Below are 19670 nucleotides of genomic sequence, written 5' to 3'. Positions count from 1 at the left end.
ACTTGACTAAAACTACCAAGCAGATCAGCTGTATGCAAGCACAGCCTTGAATGTGATCTTGAAATGAAATAAGATGAGACCAGTAATGGGGCGCAAACATCAAATTTGTTGTGCACCATAAGTAAGGACTCTGTCGAAATAAATATGTAAGAAACCTAGTAAACAGGGATGGCAGTTTGACTTTAAATAGTGTTTGGAGTCCAGCACTTAATTTATGAAAATCTCATCAGGCATCACATCACCTCAGTTAAAAAACACTGAGAGAATACATTTAACAAAATTTCATTACGAGTTCTGAAAAACAAAAAAACATCAAAGGATGTGGTGGGTGTCAAGAATCAAACTTTGATATAAATAGTGTAGTGGGACCAACAGTACTTCATCGTCTGGTTGGATTCTAGGCAGCAAGTGCACATAACTACAAAAGTTGCAGGACCAGAAGAAAACAGCTGGTTCGGTCATGAAAATATGATGTATAAAATGGAAACAACAACTCGGCAGAATACGCAGAAATATACTATTAATCATTTGCGGTGAGAAAAAGTGAGGCATCCGTAATGTTCATTAATACAAACAATTATTTATAATGATTGTCCCTTCCTTACTGGTTTGTACATTCACCCATTCCTTAGATTTCTCAACTACATTTAATGGTTTCAAAATTTGAAAGGCCTCCACACTTTCTCCACCAGTCTTAAAGTACGACGAAATGTGACCTTCGATGGGCACGAGAAAGACATCACCGTGTCACTCCACTCAAGTGTCATAAGACTGAATGATGCTTTGACACTGAATATATTTAAAAAAATATGTGAGGTGTAGCATTATCATTACAGATCCTGTAGAGATCCTTGGAAAGGAGGAAATATAAAAACTAATCAAGCTAAACAGAAAAAATGTGTTAATCCCTGTTTGAAAGAAATAGGTGCTGACTGGTGTGACTTACAGACCATAGTTGAAAAACACTGATGCAAATTTGTTCAGAGGAACAGAAGATATGACTCGAAGATAACCTCATGGAAAATCAGAAGGAAACAAAGGAGAAGTTTGTAATATGAAAAATAAGGGAAATGTAACTTTTCAAATTTAGGAAGATGACATCAGCAAAGGGCTTTGAAGATCAGTTGAATGGAATTGATAGTGTCATGAAGAGGGACTATAAGATGAATATCAACAAAAGTAAAACATCCTAATGGAGTGTTGCTGAATCAAAGTGGAGGGGGTATAGTGCAGATCGGCAATAGGAATAAAACATTTTCAGCAAGAGAGAAATTTTGTAACATAAAATACAAGTTGAAATGTTGGGGAAATCTTTTCTGAAGATAACTGTGTGGAGTGTAGTGTTGTATGGAAGTGAAATAATGTTAACAGTTTAGACAAAATGAGAATAGAAGCTTTTGAAATGTGGTGCTGCAGAAGAATGTTGGATTAGACGGGTGGTTTGTATAAGTAACGAGGCATTACTGGATCAAATTGAGGAAGAAAGAAATTTATGGGACAACTTGACCAAATAAGGGATGGGTTGGTAGTGCACAACTTTAGGCATCAAAGATATGCCAGTTTGATATTGGATGGAAGTATGGAGGGGTTAAAATTATTGATGAAGACCTAGGCTTGACTACAGTAACCATGTGCAAATGGATGTAGGATGCAATAGTTATTTAGAGATGAAGCAGCTTGCACATGATATACTGGCATGTAGAACTACATCAAACCAGTCTTAAGAGTGAAGATCATGACAACAACAATGTTTTACAAGAACAGTGTCAGCTTTCCCACTTAATTTCCATGAGAATGTGTCTTACAGTTTCGTTTGGGCTGTACCAACTTGATATGATACTAGTAGCATGTCTCTAAATTCATTAGTTACCTGCTGTTATCTCTTTGTGATAGGGACACTAAATGCTGGAGAAAAGCTTTAGACTTGGCCACACTAGAATGTGGTGTAAGATTTGCTTTGCAGATCTCTCCTTAGTGTTACCCACTGACTGTATGAGGTTCTATGCCTCAGATTTCTGGGCTTCATTGTTCTGAGTTGTCACTGACATGCGTGATATCTGAGCTAGATTTTTGGATGTTCCAAATGAATTGGGATCTGCTGGGGTACTCCATTTACGAATAACCTTTGACTGGTGGAAGAAATTTTCCCCATACCTACACAAAGTAAATCACAGTGAATGCTTTGCTGGAGTTTTAGTGGCAGCCCTTGTCCTTACCAGTGTACAAAGGTGAGATGTCACAGTAACTGTGTTCATTTGTTTGCAAATTAGGTTAAAAGTCTTTCTGCTAGGTGCCAGTACTACACTGAAGTGTCATAGAAACTGGTATAGGCACACACATCCAAATACAGAGATATGTGAATGGGCAGAATGCGGTGCTGCAGTCAGCAGTGCCTACATAAGACAATAAGTGTCTGGTTAGATAGGTTACTGCTGCTAGATGGCATGTTATCAAGATTTAAGGCATCTCCAAGGTAGCGATGAAGTGGGGATTTTCCATACGACCATATCAGGAATCTGGTACAACATCAAATCTCCGACATTGCTGCAGCCAGAAAAAGATCCTGCAAGAATGGGACCAATGAACACTGAAGAGAATTGCTCAATGTGACAGAAGTGTAATCCTTCTGCATATTGCTGCAGATTTCTATGCTAGGCCATCAACAAGAATCAGCGTGCGAACCATTCAACAAAACATCATCAATATGGGCTTTCGGAGCTCAATGCCCACTCGTGTACCCTTGATGACTGCACGACACAAAGCTTTACACATGCCTAGGCCTGTCAACCCCACCATTGATCTTTTGACAAATGTAAACATGGTGCCTCGTCGGACGAGTTTCGTTTCAACTTATATCGAGCGGATGGACGTGTATGGGTATGGAGACACCAGGGGACTGTTCAAGCTGGTGGAGGCTGTGTAATGGTGTGGGGCATCTGCAGTTGGAGTAATATGGGACCCCTAATATGTAGATACGATTCTGACAGGTGACACATACGTAAGCATCCTGTCTGTTCACCTGCATCTGTTCATGTCCATTTTGCGTTCTGACAGACTTGGGCAATTTCTGCAGGACAGTGAGACATCCCACATGTCCAGAATTGCTACAGAGTGGCTCAAGGAACACTCTTCTGAGTCTAAACGCTTCCACTAGCCACCAAACTCCCCAGACATGAACATTATTGAGTATATATGGTTGCTTTGCAATGTGCTGTTTAAAAGACATCTCCACCCCCTCACACTCTTATGCATTTATGGACAATCTCGCAGGATTCATGGTGTCAGTTCCCACCAGCACTATTTCAGACATTAGTCGACCCCATGCCATGTTGTGTTGTGGCACTTCTGTGTGTTCACAGGAGCCCTACACAATATTTGGCAGGTGTAGCAGTTTCTTTGGCTCTTCAGTGTAAATTACCATTTTATGGGATTATCTTCTGGCCAATGCACCTAAAGCAAATAAAGTATTTATCCAACAAAAGCAAGTTGTAAGAATGTTGTGTCAAATAAGTAACCACATTTCTTGAAGAGGTGTAAGTGTGTTGTAATTCTTACACTGACTCTCAATACAGTTATGTCCGCCCCTGCTAGCTGAATGGTCAGCGCGACAGTGTGTAAATCCTAAGGGCCCGGGTTTGATTCCTGGCTGGGTAGGAGATTTTCTCCGCTCGGGGACTGGGTGTTGTGTTGTCCTAATCATCATCAAATCATCCCCATCGATGTGCAAGTCGCCGAAGTGGCGTCAAATCGAAAGACTTGCACCTGGTGAACGGTCTACCCGATGGGAGGCCCTAGTCACAAGACATTTACATTTTTAATGCAGTTATACCTAATGTGTTTTTGTTGCTGATAATAAAAATCAATTTCAGATATATTGTGAGTTGTATAATATCAATTAAGTCTCAAAAATAATTTTCATGAAACCTTTTGCCAATTTCTCCATGCTTCATAGTGCATTCACGTGCTCTAGTGCAGTTACTTAACAAGTTCCCAGCTAAAATAAATGAGAAATTGGGAACACAACAAATCAGTATGAAAATTAAAAACATATCAAGGAAAAATGCCTGAGGAAACTTAATACCCTCTGATTTCTCAGCAGCACTTCCTGGGTCACAGAATGCACAGTTCTTCTGTGATTCTACAAAGCTCTTTATTTTATTTTGCTTGGATTATGGGTGTGTTGCTTACAGGTAAGCAGCATAATCAATACTGAACTGGTTAGACCCTGTCCATCACAGTGGTGTGCAGTTGGCAGCTAGAGCTTTCCATACAAGCCCTGTAGAAGGCTTACTGGTGAAAGCTGATCTCTCTCTACGAAGGGTCAGCTACCAGCAACTATTGGCAAACTGTGCCGTCACAATCTGTCAGATACCTACCCATCCGTGTTACTTGACTTTAATTCACAACTATCAGTTCAGACTGTTTCCAAAAATGGCTTAAGCAGCTGAGATACAATTTGAACCTCCATGCAAGGACCCCACACTGCCCCTCTTCTCTGTGTTCATAGGGTTCCCACCCAGCATCCCTCAAGGTATGTACCCTGTCCTATGATTCAGATGGATGTCTCTTGTGGCCCTATGAAAAATGCTGATTCTACTATTCTCAGACACCTGTACAATTCGGTTCTCCGTACCCAAATTTGACATGTATGAGTGACAGTCAGTTGTGCTTTTGCACATGTAAGTGGCCATGAGAGGTATTCTCAGTCGAATGCTTGCAGTGTATACACTACAGAGGTGGTCACGGTATTATTGGCTCTGCAGAACATTAGAACTCTTGGCACAAAAGTCTTCCTGGTTTGTAGCAACGCCATGAACTGCTTTCAAGGCGTATCTCAGAGCTACATCAAGATGTTTGAGTCACTTAACATCAAAGACTTTCCAGTTAATCTCCACAGCTCCAGTACCACAGTAACATTCATCTGAACACCAAACTATGTGGGTATTCTGGGAAATGAACTCGCTGGCAAATAAGCTAAAAGACAACCACAGGGGACAAAGTCAAATTCAGAGTAACAGTCACAGACTACTTATTGCAGCTGTGACACTGCATTTTGAAAACTTGGGATATGGAATGTCAGGCTATCACAACCTTATCAATGCAAGCAAGTCATGCCACCAAGGCACGGCATACTTTTTTTCAGGCCTCTTGGAAAGATGCAATCGTACTGTGCTGACTGTGTCAGTCACACCAGATTTACCCACGAGTCCCTTATGGGTAAAAAGGACTCCCCTCAGTGGAGCTGTGGTAGTCCTCTCACAATCGCCTATATTCTCACTGAGTGTCACTGTTAGCTGATCCTGGGCATTTATGAATGATAGGTACAGTTCTTAGCTCCTGGGTTTTATGTCACTTTTAATTATTCTGGTAAAGATACTGTCATGCACACTTTCAACCTCAATGACATGGTGACAGACCCTGGAACTGAAAATTCTCCTTTTCTTGTTTCATATCTTTTTGGTTCATTTTTCTGTGAATCAGGAGAGCGTTAACCAAGTAGCGTAGTCCTTTTAAGCCCTTAATCATCATCAACTGTAGATGATCATAGTTGACCTGGGGGGCAGAGCTCATTGCTGTACCTGGGACAGGGTCGTTTATGAACACACTGTGGCCATTCCCATTGCTGCATAGAGATACCAGCCACTCTCTTAGTCACCGATTTCAGGAAAACTATGCGAATTGACCATCGATTGAGGTGAGGCCACCATACTAGTTGATTCAGGGGCTTCTTTTTCTTTAATGTTGAGTGATTATCGTCGCCAAATAAAAAATATAAGTTGTGTGATGTGAAAGCGATTGTGCTGAAGGTCGCAAATGGCAGATAGGTCCAGCGCATAGGAACATATATTACAAGAATAACTATCAGTGACAGTCCTTAAAGTTTGTTGTTTTAACAGAATGTAGCCATGATGCTGTTTGTGGATGAGACTTCTTGCAGGTATCACAAACAGTCATAAACTGTGGAAGCTTAGAGCTTAAGCTATTATCACAAGCACAAGCAACAAATATTGCTGTTGTTGGTTGTTTGCTGTTGAAGATGTTTTTAACCCGCTGCCATCAACAAGTTGAGTTCCAGTCATCAGTTGAGATGCTCAGTTAAACTGTGAGCTTTTTTCAACTGAAGCTACTCAGGCTCACAAAAGAAACTGACATGTCAGCACCAATCATAAGCATTGTAGTTTGTCAAGGATGACTTTGGATCACTAATTGTCGTGAACAGCCACTACTCATCTGTAAAGGTGTGCGTGGAATGTCAGTGAGTGATATTTGTTTTGTGTCAATTGTTGGATGCTTTCAGATCTGGGTTGGAGAAAAGACAGACAAAGCAGCCCACTGTATCAACATTGGTGATCATCCACCATTTAGCCAGTTCTCACATAGAATGTCGCCGGCTGAATGATGGAGGAAATGGAGAAGATGCTGCAAGATGACATCACTGAATCTTCAGAGAGTCGTTGGTCGGTCCTGTCCTTACGGGCCTTCTGAAGAAGAAGAATGGCACATGGCTTTTCTGTGTCGACTACCATCAAGTGGACCAAATTGTAAAGAAAGGTGTCTGCCCAGTGCCACACAGAGAGAACTGCGTAGACTGCTTGAAAGGACCAACTTATTTCTCAGCCATGGAAAGGCTACTGGCAAATCGAAGTTGATGAGGAAGAGACACCTTCAAAACTACTAATGGCCTCTTTGGTTTTAAAGTTATGCCATTTGGCGTGCACAATGCTCCGACCACCTTTGAACAACCTCGTTCGACACCTTAAATAGATGATGTGTTTTCACTGTCTAGATGACATTGTCATTTCTTTGAAGGTGTTTGAAGAACATCTAGGCCACCTGACAACAGTGTTGAACTGATTTTGGACAGCAGGACTCTGTATGAATATGAAAAAGCATCTTTTTGTTACCAAAAAAGTAAAGAACTTAGGGCATCTAGTGATTGGTGATGGAGTCCATCCTGATCCACAGAAAATAAGAGCGGTCACAGATTTTCTAGTTCCTTATCACATTCATGATGTGAGAAGTTTTCTCAGGATGTGCTCATACTACTGGCAATTCATAAAGGAATTCTGTACTGAGGCATGTCTCTTGCAAGAAATACTGCAGAGGATGTCAAATTTTCCTTGAAGTCATTGCAATATGGATCCTTTCTTGTTCTTAAGACAACACTGAAATCTTCTCCAGTCCTAGCATTGTATGACAAGAAATATAGGACAGAACTTCCGCCCACACTAGCAGTTATGGGGTAGATGCAGTTCTAGTGCAGAGTCAGAAAGGTGCTAAAAAGGTAATAACTAATTCTTTCAGAGTACTCTCCGAATCTGAGATGAACTGAACTACAACCGAGAAAGAATGTCTTGCAATTGTTTGGGCCATCAACATGTTATGACTATATTTATTTGGCAAAGTATTCATTGTTGTGATGGACCACCATTCTCTCTGCTAGCTGACTAGCCTGAAGGATCCATTGAGACAACTGTTGAATGGACACTGAGGCTTCAGGAGCAAAACATCACAGTGATAAACAAAAGTGGATGGAAACTCAGCACACTGACTGCCTTTCAGGGAATCATATAGTGGAACCTAGCATCATGGATGAAATCTGGGTCTTCACCACATTAAATTACATTGCTACTGAACAGAGGGAAGATAAAACACTGCTGAAAACCATAGAAGCCTTGAAGGAGGAGAAACAGGAAAATTTCAACTAGTAAATGGAGCATCATATAGGAGTAACTGTGTTCCAGTGGGATGGTAATGGTTGTTCATCATCCCAACTCATATGTGGCCAGTTATCCTGAAGTATTTCCATGATGCCCCAACATTTGGTCACCTGGGATTTTTGAAGAATCTAGACAGAATCAGACATTGGTATCACTGTACAGATCTCTACCTATCTGGTAAGACACTATGTGAACCACAGTAAGGAATGTCAGTGATGGAAACATATATTAGAATTACCTCGGGGCACGTGGAACCAATTCCACCTGCAGTGGTGCCATTCCACAGAACTGGAATCGGCGTCTTTGGGAGTTTCCCAAAGTTGGCAAACAGGAATCAACGGATAATAGTCTGCATTGACTACCCTGTCGCCAAAGCTGTGCTAACTGTCGAAGCTCCAGTAATTACAAAGTTCCTTGTAAAAGGTACCATTTTGAAGCATGGAGCACCCCTTATGATGGCCTCTGATCGTGCAGAAGTTTTTCAGTTGAGACAGGTAGCAGAGGTACTTTCAAGTAGCAACATCATCCACAGGTTGACAGCTGCCTACCATTGACACATGAATGGCGTCATAGAACACTTCAGTAAGCTGTTAGTAGGTATCCTATAGACATACATTGATTTCAAACACAGAGATCAGGATACAGTATTGCCTGTTGTGACATTGGCATACAAAACAGCGAACCAATGCACTAAAGGCTCCCTGGTCATGAGCCCAAAATGACTATGGAACACTGTTCCTCTTTCAGCGACAATATTTAAGATGACAAAGCGAAAAGCCTCATCACCTGGACTGAAGAAGCAACATAGCTGGCTCACTTATGCATCCTGGACACTCAGGAGGAAGACTGAGAGCATTATAACACCAGACACTGGCCATTTAGATACAGCCCAGGAGAAGGTATGGATTTTCATGTCTGTGCGGAAAGTGAGAGTTTCAGGGGAAAAAAAAAAAACTGCACAAGTATGAGTAGGATTCACACTCCAGGTTTCTGTACAATCTTAATTATGTAATATGCAGAGTGTCCCATTTATCTTGACCACCTTAAATAAATGTTGTCCAGATACAAATTAAAAAACGTTTCAAGCAAATGTTCTTTAGCCATCAGGGGGACATCAATCAGCATGACTGCCTTCATTGTAGCTTTGTTTTGTACAAAGATATGAACAGTGGTATGACTTTTTTAAATGGCACACTGTACTTTTTATTCAGTAATTCATTTCCTTTCCTAAAGACATATTCAAAAATGTATCACAGTGTACTATTCACTGAAACACAACATTATTAACACAACATTGACTTTGAGCCCGGGATCACAAACTCATCCAGTTGCTGGAGTTGTCAGAAAACAAATAAAAACCAAGTAAAAACATAACACAAAATTGACTTTGACTTTCCTTTACCATTTCCCAGAGGTAGAACATTCAAAGGTGGTCAAAGTGGTGACTATGGACACCGATATACTGGTGCACTCGTTGAATGAAAGAATTATTTACTGCTTCCAGTGTTGCCTGCTGAAGAGAATTACAAGCAAGCACGTTATGTTCCTGCATGTCCTCTGGAGTTGTTGGAATATCATGATAGACAACGTCTTTAATGCATCCCCAAAGAAAAAAGTCAAGAGGATTTAAATCAGGAGACCTAGGAGGCCAAGTAACTGTCCCTCCTCCATCAATCCATCAGGTACGATACTTCAGTTCAGAGCATGACGTGCACGTAAGGCATTAAGTGCTGGACATCTATTGTGTTGATACCACATTAAAGCATTCTGCTTCTTAGCGGCACTTCATCCAGAAGAGGAGGAAGAATTTGTCTGAGGAAGTTGGCATACGCTGTGCCTTTTAGACTACCATTGATGAAATAAGGGCCAATAATTATAGTACCAAGCATCCCACACCAGGCGTTAACTCTCCATTGATGCTGATGTTCCACCTGTCTAAGCCATCATGAGTTGTCGCTGGACCAATAATGCATGTTCCTTGTATTTACCTGTCCTTTGTTTGAGAAGGAACATTCATCGGTAAATAGAACATTGGAGAAGAAGTTCGGGTTGTATCATTCCCATGCAATTCTTGATGTAGGTGTACGTGGTGAGGATGGAACCGGGGACATGTAAGAATACTATGTACACTGGTTTTAAGAATGCTAATCTTGTGTTCAAGGTGTCGTGTGCTTACATGTGGATTCATAGCAACAGAAGCGAGAACAGTAACTTTGGCAGCTTCGTCTGTGCGAGTGCTATGACATGTGTTGTCGTGGGTTGAAACTTCCCGTTTCTTGAAGTGTCACAACAAGATGACAAAACAACTGTCGGGAAGGTGGGTTCTTGTCAGGATATCGCTCTCTATACAGTTCCTCTGCCTGCGTAGCATTTCGCCTGTCTTCAACAACAACAATAAAAGAAACAGGAAGGACAGCCTTTACTGTATGCCTACTCTACGCAACAGTATTTAAAAGGACTAAACTACTGTACTAAATGTACCCGTACATAAGAAAACAGCATTGCAATTATTGTTCTGCTACCTTACATTCCTCATAGATGAGTAGCATTTCTACCTTCTCTTTGTTGGTGTACATTCTACTCGCACAACTATTCAAATGACGATGGTTGACAGAATGACGGGTGTGCATTCTACTTATGTTTACATTTGTCTTCTGTCAACGTCAGCATGTGGATGTGTTCAATTACCCCGAGTACCCGCACTAAGCGCTGGGAGCGTCAATGTCATTGTTGTGTTATGTAATTAATAACATTGTGTTTCAGTGAATGGTACACTGTGATACAGTTTTGAGTAGTTCTTTAGGAGAGGAAATGAATTACCAAACAAAAAATGCAGGGTGCCATTTAAAAAAGTCATACCGCTGTTCATATCTTTGTAAAAAACAAAGCTACAACGAAGGCAATCATACTGATTGATGTCCCCCTGATGGCTAAAGATCATCTGCTTGAAACATTTTGTAATTTGCATCTGGTCAAACAGTTATTTAGGGTGGTCAAGATAAATGAGACATCCTGTATATAATGATGATGATGATGATGATAATGATGATGATAATTTTGTGTGTCTCAGTGGCTTAGTGCAAGTCTTTCTATTGGACACCAGTAACTGCGTATTGTGTGTCCCTAACCTAGTGCAGGGAAAGTGGATCTACAGTTTAACATTGAATCCAAACTACATGTTGTTTCTGGAAACTCCTCATATTGTTGAGAGAAGAAAGCTAGGTTAAAATGAAGATTGAAAAATCTGTGGTCTGACTGAGACTCTATCCCACGACCTTCTGGTTTTTCAGGTACACGATTTATGCTAGACCACCAGGACCAACAAGTATATCAGTAGCTTATCTATAGGTTTTGGTGAGTCTATTTGTGAGTATCAAAATATTTGACATACACTGCCTTATCTTTTGATTGCATTGACTTAGAATCTTAAATTTTTTACACTGCCAAGAGACCATAGAGCTTAGTATTTGACATAAGTTTCAACATGATATTTCACCCATTTCTGAGAAGAAAGGGCCTTTAACAGACAGCTGACAAATGGCAAAAAATATATTTGGTGTGGTAGAATTACTGATTAATAATTTTTATTTTTTTTCCTTTACTTATACTGTGAGAAGTTTTTTTCATATGATATTTCATGATTCTAAGTCAACGGGAAGTACACTATAGGTTTTGATGAGTGAGTTTGTGAGTATCAGATTATTTGACATATATGACTGTATCTTTTCATTGCATTGACTTAGAAGCTTAAATTTTTCACATCGCCAAAGGACCACAGACCTTAGGATGTGACATAAATATTTAACATGGTCTAGCCTGTATCAAATGCATTCTCTCTCTCTCTCTCTCTCTCTCTCTCTCTCTCTCTCTCTCTCTCTCTCTCTCTCTCACACACACACACACACACACACACACACACACACACACACACACAGAAGTGTTGCTTCCAGAATGTCAAGAAGGAAAGATTTATGTGTTATGTTGCAAACAAAAATGGATGTAAAAAGAGACAGGGAAAAAGTTTTAAAGGGAGAATAGATTCCTTGTAAGTGATGGATTGAACACATCTCTTTATGCTTGAATTACACTTTGTTCCCTACAACCACATTTAATTTTTGTTCCCCCTGAGTCTCTTAACTTTCTTCACAGCAAACTGTAAGTTACTCCTTGTTCTGTCTCATACTCATACTATACAGTATATTTATGTTTCTTCCAATAAAAGTTCTCGATCTGAAACTCATGAACTTATTATTACTTTTTGACTCTGTATAAACTGTAAATATAATATTCTTATCTTTTGTATCTGACAAGATCATTTTTCTAAAATAGAGCACACCTTGTCAGCATCCTGTGGTCATGCTTGCTGGAGTGACAGCGCACGATCTGGAAGCTCTGCTAGAATTTGTGTATCGGGGAGAGGTTAGTGTGGATCCGAACCAGTTGCCGTCTTTGCTTCAGGCAGCTCATTGTCTGAATATTCAGGGCCTGGCGCCAGGGACCTTAAATGCAGAGGTGAGTGTGCATACAAACATTTTATAAATAAATAAAAATATTTATGAAGTTCCAACATAATGTAGGAGCGAGGCCAAGCTACTTGGATTACTAAGTTCATTTTTTTCCCATTTCTGTCACAGTTGCATTCAAAAATTTTTATTTTTAGTCACTAATTTCAGACTATAGAGTTCATACTCAAACCATAGCCTACAAACAATACATAGTTGTTAGTATAATTTTTTTAAAATTATTTTAAAAATTTCATATTCTGGAAAATTAAACAACTCTCATTAATGTAATTAACATTACATACTTTTCATATAATAATTCCAATCCCAAAGAAAGCAGACGTTGACAGATGTGAAAATTACCGAACTATCAGTTTAATAAGTCACGGCTGCAAAATACTAACACGAATTCTTTACAGACGAATGGAAAAAACTGGTAGAACCCGACCTCGCGGGAGATCAGTTTGGATTCCGTAGAAATATGGGGACACATGAGGCAATACTGACCCTACGACTTATTTTAGAAGCTAGATTAAGAAAAGGCAAACCTACGTTTCTAGCATTTGTAGACTTAGAGAAAGCTTTTGACAATGTTGACTGGAATACACTCTTTCAAATTCTGAGGGTGGCAGGAGTAAAATAAGGGAGCGAAAGGCTAGTTACAATTTGTACAGAAACCAGATGGCAGTTATAAGAGTCGAGGGGTATGAAAGGGAAGCTGTGGTTGGTAAGGGAGTGAGACAGGGGTGTAGCCTCTCCCCGATGTTATTAAATCTGTACATTGAGCAAGCAGTAAAGGAAACAAAAGAAAAATTCGGAGTAGGTATTAAAATCCATGGAGAAGAAATGAAAACTTTAAGGTTCGCCGATGACATTGTAATTCTGCCAGAGACAGCAAAGGACCTGGAAGAGCAGTTGAAAGGAATGGACAGTGTCGTGAAAGGAGGATATAAGATGAACATCAACAAAAGCAAAATGAGGATAATGGAATGTAGTCGCATTATGTCTGGGGATGCTGAGGGAATTAGATTAGGAAATGAGACACTTAAAGTAGTAAAGGAGTTTTGCTGTTCGGGGAGCAAAATAACTGATGATGGTCGAAGTAGAGAGGATATAAAATGTAGACTGGCAATAGCAAGGAAATCGTTTCTGAAGAAGAAAATTTGTTGACATCGGGTATAGATTTAAGTGTCAGGAAGTTGTTTCTGAAAGTATATGTATGGAGTGTAGCCATGTATGGAAGTGAAACATGGACGATACCTAGTTTGGACTAGAAGAGAATAGAAGCTTTCGAAATGTGGTGCTACAGAAGAATGCTGAAGATTAGATGGGTAGATCACATAACTAATGAGGAGGTACTGAATAGGATTGGGGAGAAGAGGAGTTTGTGGCACAACTTGACTAGAAGAAGGGATCGGTTGGTAGGACATGTTCTGAGGCATCAAGGAATCACAAATTTAGTATTGAAGGGCAGTGTGGAGGGTAAAAATCGTAGAGGGAGACCAAGAGATGAATACACTAAGCAGATTCAGAAGGATGTAGGTTGCAGTAGGTACTGGGGGATGAAGAAGCTTGCACAGGATAGAGTAGCGTGGAGAGCTGCATCAAACCAGTCTCAGGACTGAAGACCACAATAACAACAACAACTACTACTACTACTACTTTTCTTGTAAACATTAACATACATTTCCACAAGTGCACTTATACGCCATAACCATAACTGGTATTGTTATATGTATATAAAAAAGTATTGCTTCTGCATGATCCAGTAATGCCACAAAGACCAGAAATGGTAGCTCTCTCCAACTGCCTGTGTTATATTGTAGACCCATGTTATGATCATGTCGAACTGAACTTGAGAAATCGCTAGCGGCAGTACGACATTGTTACGTGCTATAAAGCTTTACGTGCTTCATACTTCTACAGTGGTAATCATCTGGTGAATCAAATACAAGTTCAGATTTCATGGTGTTACACTCCATTCAGTAGTTACTGTACCAATAAAACTGTCCAAAGTCAGGAAGCAGTAACATTACAATGCCATTATAAGGTGTGATCCAACATTCAGAGTAGCTATAAGCTGTGGTCAAACCCTAATTTGAAAAATATAAAATAGCAAATGCAATTCTGCACATGATCAGTCATGGATAACTGATGCATTGCAATACACCTTGCTAATGATACATTACTCTTGTGGGAAGGATAACTGATTTGTATTTCCTATTTAAAAATTACTGTATTCAAAACTTAGAGCGCTATAAAAATTATGATATAAAAATGCACAGTGTACTTCCTGTATACCAGGGTAATAGTTCACCATAAGTAAATCACGTGCATTCATAAAAATGTAGATTAGGTTAAATTTCTTTTTTGAAAAGGGGAAAATAACTATTATATTTAAACTCTGACCGCTCATTTATTATTTTATCAGTTTCCTTAACTTTATTTTTATAAATTATTAAATCCTCAAGAATATCATGCTTCAGTTCTTTGTGAGCTATGTGTAGTATTTTCATAGAACTTTCGATGCTGTCGACAACATGATTCGTGTTGCGTAGGTGCTGATGAGAAGCAGTTAATTTTTAGAACATTGCTCGCAGATAACAGCTGTCTGGCGAAAAGTGCTTTATAAATGAACACAAACAGTCTCAACTGCAAAATAGCTTTTATTTTGTGGTAACTGGTTTCAGTTTTTTTCGGTCAAGATTGTTTGTGGTTGTTTTTAAAAGCAGTTCTGTTGTCAGGGCCAATGCTCTCTAAACATTGTCACAGAAGTTATTCCCTGTTTGGCCACTGTAGAACTGAACCAATCACGTGAACAACATTTCAGTTTGTATATATCTGATGCATCATATTTTTTAAAATTATTTATTTTATTCTTTTTACTAATATTATGTTTAAACCTGTATCCCAAATGTGTGAAAAGCTACGTGAAATTGTTAGGAAGGGCAGGTGGTAATTTATTGATAAGCAGACTGTGGTACTGCCGAGTAAAAAATTTTTCTGTTTTGGTGATGGTATGTTTGAGTTTTTGAAGAATCTGTGTAAATATTTTACGTCTCTAACCATTAGCTCCTGCCAGCTGTTTTACTTTACTAAATTCTCGCTATACCTCTGCTTTTTCAAGTGGTAATTTACAGCAGTGTGCTACCACTGCACGGAAGAATGATTTTTCTGTGCTGGGAAGGATGACTGAAATCTGCCCTTATTGCCACATCTGACTGCTTTGTTTACAGAAGATGGAAAAAACTACTTTATCTCATTTGTAGTGACCATTTAATCCAAGAAATTTATCATTTTATCTGCTTCCTTCACTAGTGTATGCTTTATATTGCATTGTTGTTGATTCAATACAGATTGAGGGTTGCTAAATCTCTTTCTCCTCCCATGATTCTCATAAACATATTATCAACACTATGTTCATAAACAATGGTTTCTGTGTCAACACAGGGGTACTTATGAACACACATGTTTATAAGTTATTTGTTGAAATTCTCTGCAAGTAGCTCTGATAGGCGACTGCCCATTCCAAATCCTTCTTTTGCTGCTAAACTTTACCATGAGATTGAAAGTAGTTAAAATTTAAACAAAGTTTTAAAAATTTTGTAAAAACAAAACATTTCACCCTTTCCCATTATGTTGTTGTGTATCGGATTATCCAAAATAATTTTTCAAGTATCGACATTCGGCACAGTCATGTATAATTTCATTATGTTCAAAGATATAATGTTATCAGTGACTGAAATTTCTTTAATTTCATTCACAAGAACTACACTGCTTGACACATCATAGTTAACAGGAAATATATGTGCAGAATTTAGTTTTTTTTTAACGAGAGGCTGTTCAGATATGCCATAGGAGCATTCCTCCCATTTACAATTATGTGCATGCTTTTGTTTTCTTTGTGAATTTTAATTGATGCATTAAAAGGTCTCAACTTGAGGTTCATGTCTTTAAGTCTAGATTTTTTGTAAGAGTATTTTCAGTTTTCTTTTTCAGAGTGGTCTGAAAAAAAAATTGTTGGATCCATATCAATTCATTTATGTCATTTTTCACTAAAAAAACTGCAAAACGTTCTCCCTGTTTTCCCTTCCCTGTGTTACAACCAAACTATTTCCTTTATCTGCTTTCATCATCAAATTTTCATTTTCCTGTAACTTTCTGTTAACGCTGGCAATAAATCTTAAGTCTCTGTTTTCATTACTGACATCCCCTCTTCCATTGTTTCATTAAAAAGTGATGTTTCTGTCTTAGCAGCAACCCTGGCTTCTTGTATGCTATTCAGTTTTATTGTGTACAATCAGTTTTGACTTCAGCCAGTATGTCCGCTACATTGTTACTAGACACTGGAACTGCAGGAATATATTTTAAACCTTTGTTCAGTAATGCTGTTTCCTCATTGAAAATTCTGTGTTAGTTGGATTTACAACCTTATCAGCAAAGCTGTGAGTTTGCACCATTCATATCAGTACATTTTTCAACATAATTTTTCGTACATAAAAGTTTAACTTCACAGTCACATTTCCTGTGTGACTTCTTATTTAAAGTAACAACATCAGCCACCTTTTTGCTAAAATTCAAAACCATAAAAAGATCATAATAGTAAGCAGTCTCAACGGCAGCTGATATATACAATGAGTAAGCATGTCTGTGAGTCCATATGTCTCCATTATCTCATATTTTGTCCAATGTACCTCAGCTTTGCGATTTACGTTTACTGCATTTCATGATCTGTTATGTATATTAACTCTTACATACACTGGTGTGACATTGTACTGTGAACACTAACGATTAAATTAATTCTGGCACAAGTTCTTGTAAAATACAGTTTGTTCATTGTGTAGGCATAAGTGTCCTGCAAAGCTGACAAGTCACGTATTTGTGAAGTTCCAACATAATGTAGGAGTGAGGACCAACAATTTGGATTACTAAATTTAAATTTTCCCAGTTTCTATCACAGTCGCATTCAAAAATTTTTGTTTGTGATGACTAGTTTCAGACTACAGTGTCCATTCTCAAACTATACCCTACAAACAACACATAGTTGTTTATAAATGTTGTAGGAAAGTTTTTGTGGAGTGTAAATGCTTTTGGATTAAAGGAGAGTGTGCGCACACACACACACACACACACACACACACACACACACACACACACACACACACAAATGTGCGCACGTGTGCCTCTGCCCCTGCATGGTGCGTGCTGAACTAACAGTGCCATTGTTTTGTTCCTCAGCAGATGGACTGGATGTTGTGGCAATAGTGTCGGTTGGGGTGGTGGAGGAATAGGCAGGTTTGAGACAGGGAAAAGTAACGGGGGTGGGTGGCTAGTGGATCGTAGGGAGGCAGTCATTTTGCTGGTTAGGAATATGGGAGTGTTGGGTGACAGGTATATGGGTTTAGGCATAAAGCACACAATTTTATGGAGCAATGTGGAGTGGCACATGCTGTCACAGACTTATCCTGCCCCATTAGAGGATGGGCTCTGCTACAAACACTGCACAGGTTTTTGTGTTGGTATGACTACCAACCAGCTGTCCACCAGGATGAGCAGCCACTGTCAAACTGTTGTCAAGAACAAAGTTGACGACAACATGGAGCTGAGCACATCGAGCTCAGTTTCAATGGATGCTTCACAACCTGTGCCATCTAGATCCTTCCCTCCACCACCAACTTCTCTGAACTATGCAGATGGGCGTTATTCTTATGACACATTCACTGCTACCCTAATTGTTCAGGTCTCAATCTTAGGTGTCCCATGTCCCTGCACCCTCCGCTCACAATTCCCCCCTCCATCCTGTCACTCACTCACAGTTCACATCCCCACATTACTTTCAGTGTGCACTGCTCCCCACCGATCCGTACAATCGTGCATTATGTGCATAGCCCGTATACCTGACACCCCTCCATCCTGTACTCCTAGCTGGCAAGTCGACTGCCTTCTTCTAAGCCACTAGCTGCCCACCCCTAGTCCCTATCACTGCCTCCCGCCTGCCTCTCCCTTTACCCATCCCAACCAACACTTCCCCCATCACATCCAGTCCACATGCCAAGAAAGAAAGCGTTCGAACTCTTAATCCAGCCAGCACTGTGTGTGTTTTTCTTTTAATTTAGCTTGTCTAACAATAACTCCGAAATCTAGCAAGTTTTATCTCGTGCCTATCGACAATTCAATGCTTCAGCTTTTCGGTGAGTGGCTTCCTTTAATCCGAGAGTATTTGCATAATTTTTTTTTTTTTTTTTACAGAAATTAAATAATTCTCATTAATGTAATTAAATTTCCATACCTTCATTGTAAATATTTATGTTAATGTATCTATTATTATTATTATTATTACAGGATCAATCAATACAAAGATTAATTAATAACAACATATTGTTGTATTTCCTTTTATCCTCCACCAAGTCTCTCTATCCAGTGCATCTCCCTTGTCGATGCTGCGATGTTCCATTACTCCATTTATGTGGTCTGTCCAAGAACGTAGTGGTCTTCCGTGGTTATGCCTACCAGGTGGTTTCCATTCATAAACCTTCTTTGGCCACCGATGATCTGGCATTCTCATCATATGTCCATACCATTTTAATCATTTTCTTTCAATTTTATCTATCACTGTATCATTTGCCTTACTTCGTCATTAGTTTTCCTTTCAATTCTTGTTATTCTGGCACTCCTACTCAAATAATCTATTTCCACAACTATTAGTCTTCTTTTGAGATCCGCATTTAAGATCCCTAATCTATAGCATAGCACTGATTCAAACATTATCTTACCTACTCTTTTCTTATTGCTGTTGGAAGTATTCTTATCCCACCAAAAAGAATTCATACACCCTAACACTTTTCTGCTTTGCTGTATTCTGTATTTTGCTTCTGTATGGCCCAATACGTTTTTATCAATATGAGTCCCGAGATATTTAAATTTCTCTACGTATCTTATAACTGCTTTGTCCTTCATGTTTACTTCAAATTTAGCATCACTATTCACCACCAGATACTCTGTTTTTGTTAGACTCATTTGTAGTCCCCATCTGTTGTATACCTGATATAATCGTCTTATCATGAACTCAAGGTCATAATCATCTTGTGCTATAATAGCTTGATCATCAGCAAAACTTAATGAAAATATCTGTACAGTGTTGACAGTGATTCCAATTCCTCTGCAGCTGTTCGTCCAATTTCGGAGAGCCACTTCTACATATAAGTTGAACAAGATGGGTGACATACTGCAACCTTGTCGCAAACCTTTAGTGACATTAATAGGTTCTCATAACTTTGAACCTTGTTTAATCTGTACCACATTATCTCTGTACATTGCAATAATAATTTGTACTAGGTGATCATCCATACCTATATCTTTCATAGCTTCCCACAGCTAAGATCTAGAGACTATCATAAGCTTTTGCTAAATCTACAAAGACAATGTGTAGCTCCTTCCCTACTGCTAT

General features: G+C 39.2%; 1 protein-coding gene across 2 annotated transcripts in view; it reads left to right on the top strand.

Annotated features, from left to right (window-relative positions):
* The window catches only part of LOC124615863 (protein abrupt-like), a 75719-nt gene that overhangs the window by 15377 nt on the left and 40672 nt on the right, over window positions 1–19670 (top strand). For both annotated transcript variants that reach the window (XM_047144021.1, XM_047144023.1), the window contains exon 2: window positions 12051–12233. In XM_047144021.1, coding sequence (XP_046999977.1) covers window positions 12051–12233 — 183 coding nt within the window. The remainder of the gene's footprint in view (window positions 1–12050; window positions 12234–19670) is intronic.

Source organism: Schistocerca americana, chromosome 5, assembly GCF_021461395.2.
Source record: "Schistocerca americana isolate TAMUIC-IGC-003095 chromosome 5, iqSchAmer2.1, whole genome shotgun sequence".
NCBI classification, from domain to species: Eukaryota; Metazoa; Arthropoda; class Insecta; order Orthoptera; family Acrididae; genus Schistocerca; species Schistocerca americana.
Note: the sequence above shows the minus strand (reverse complement) of the source record. Positions and strands in the feature narration are given on the sequence as shown.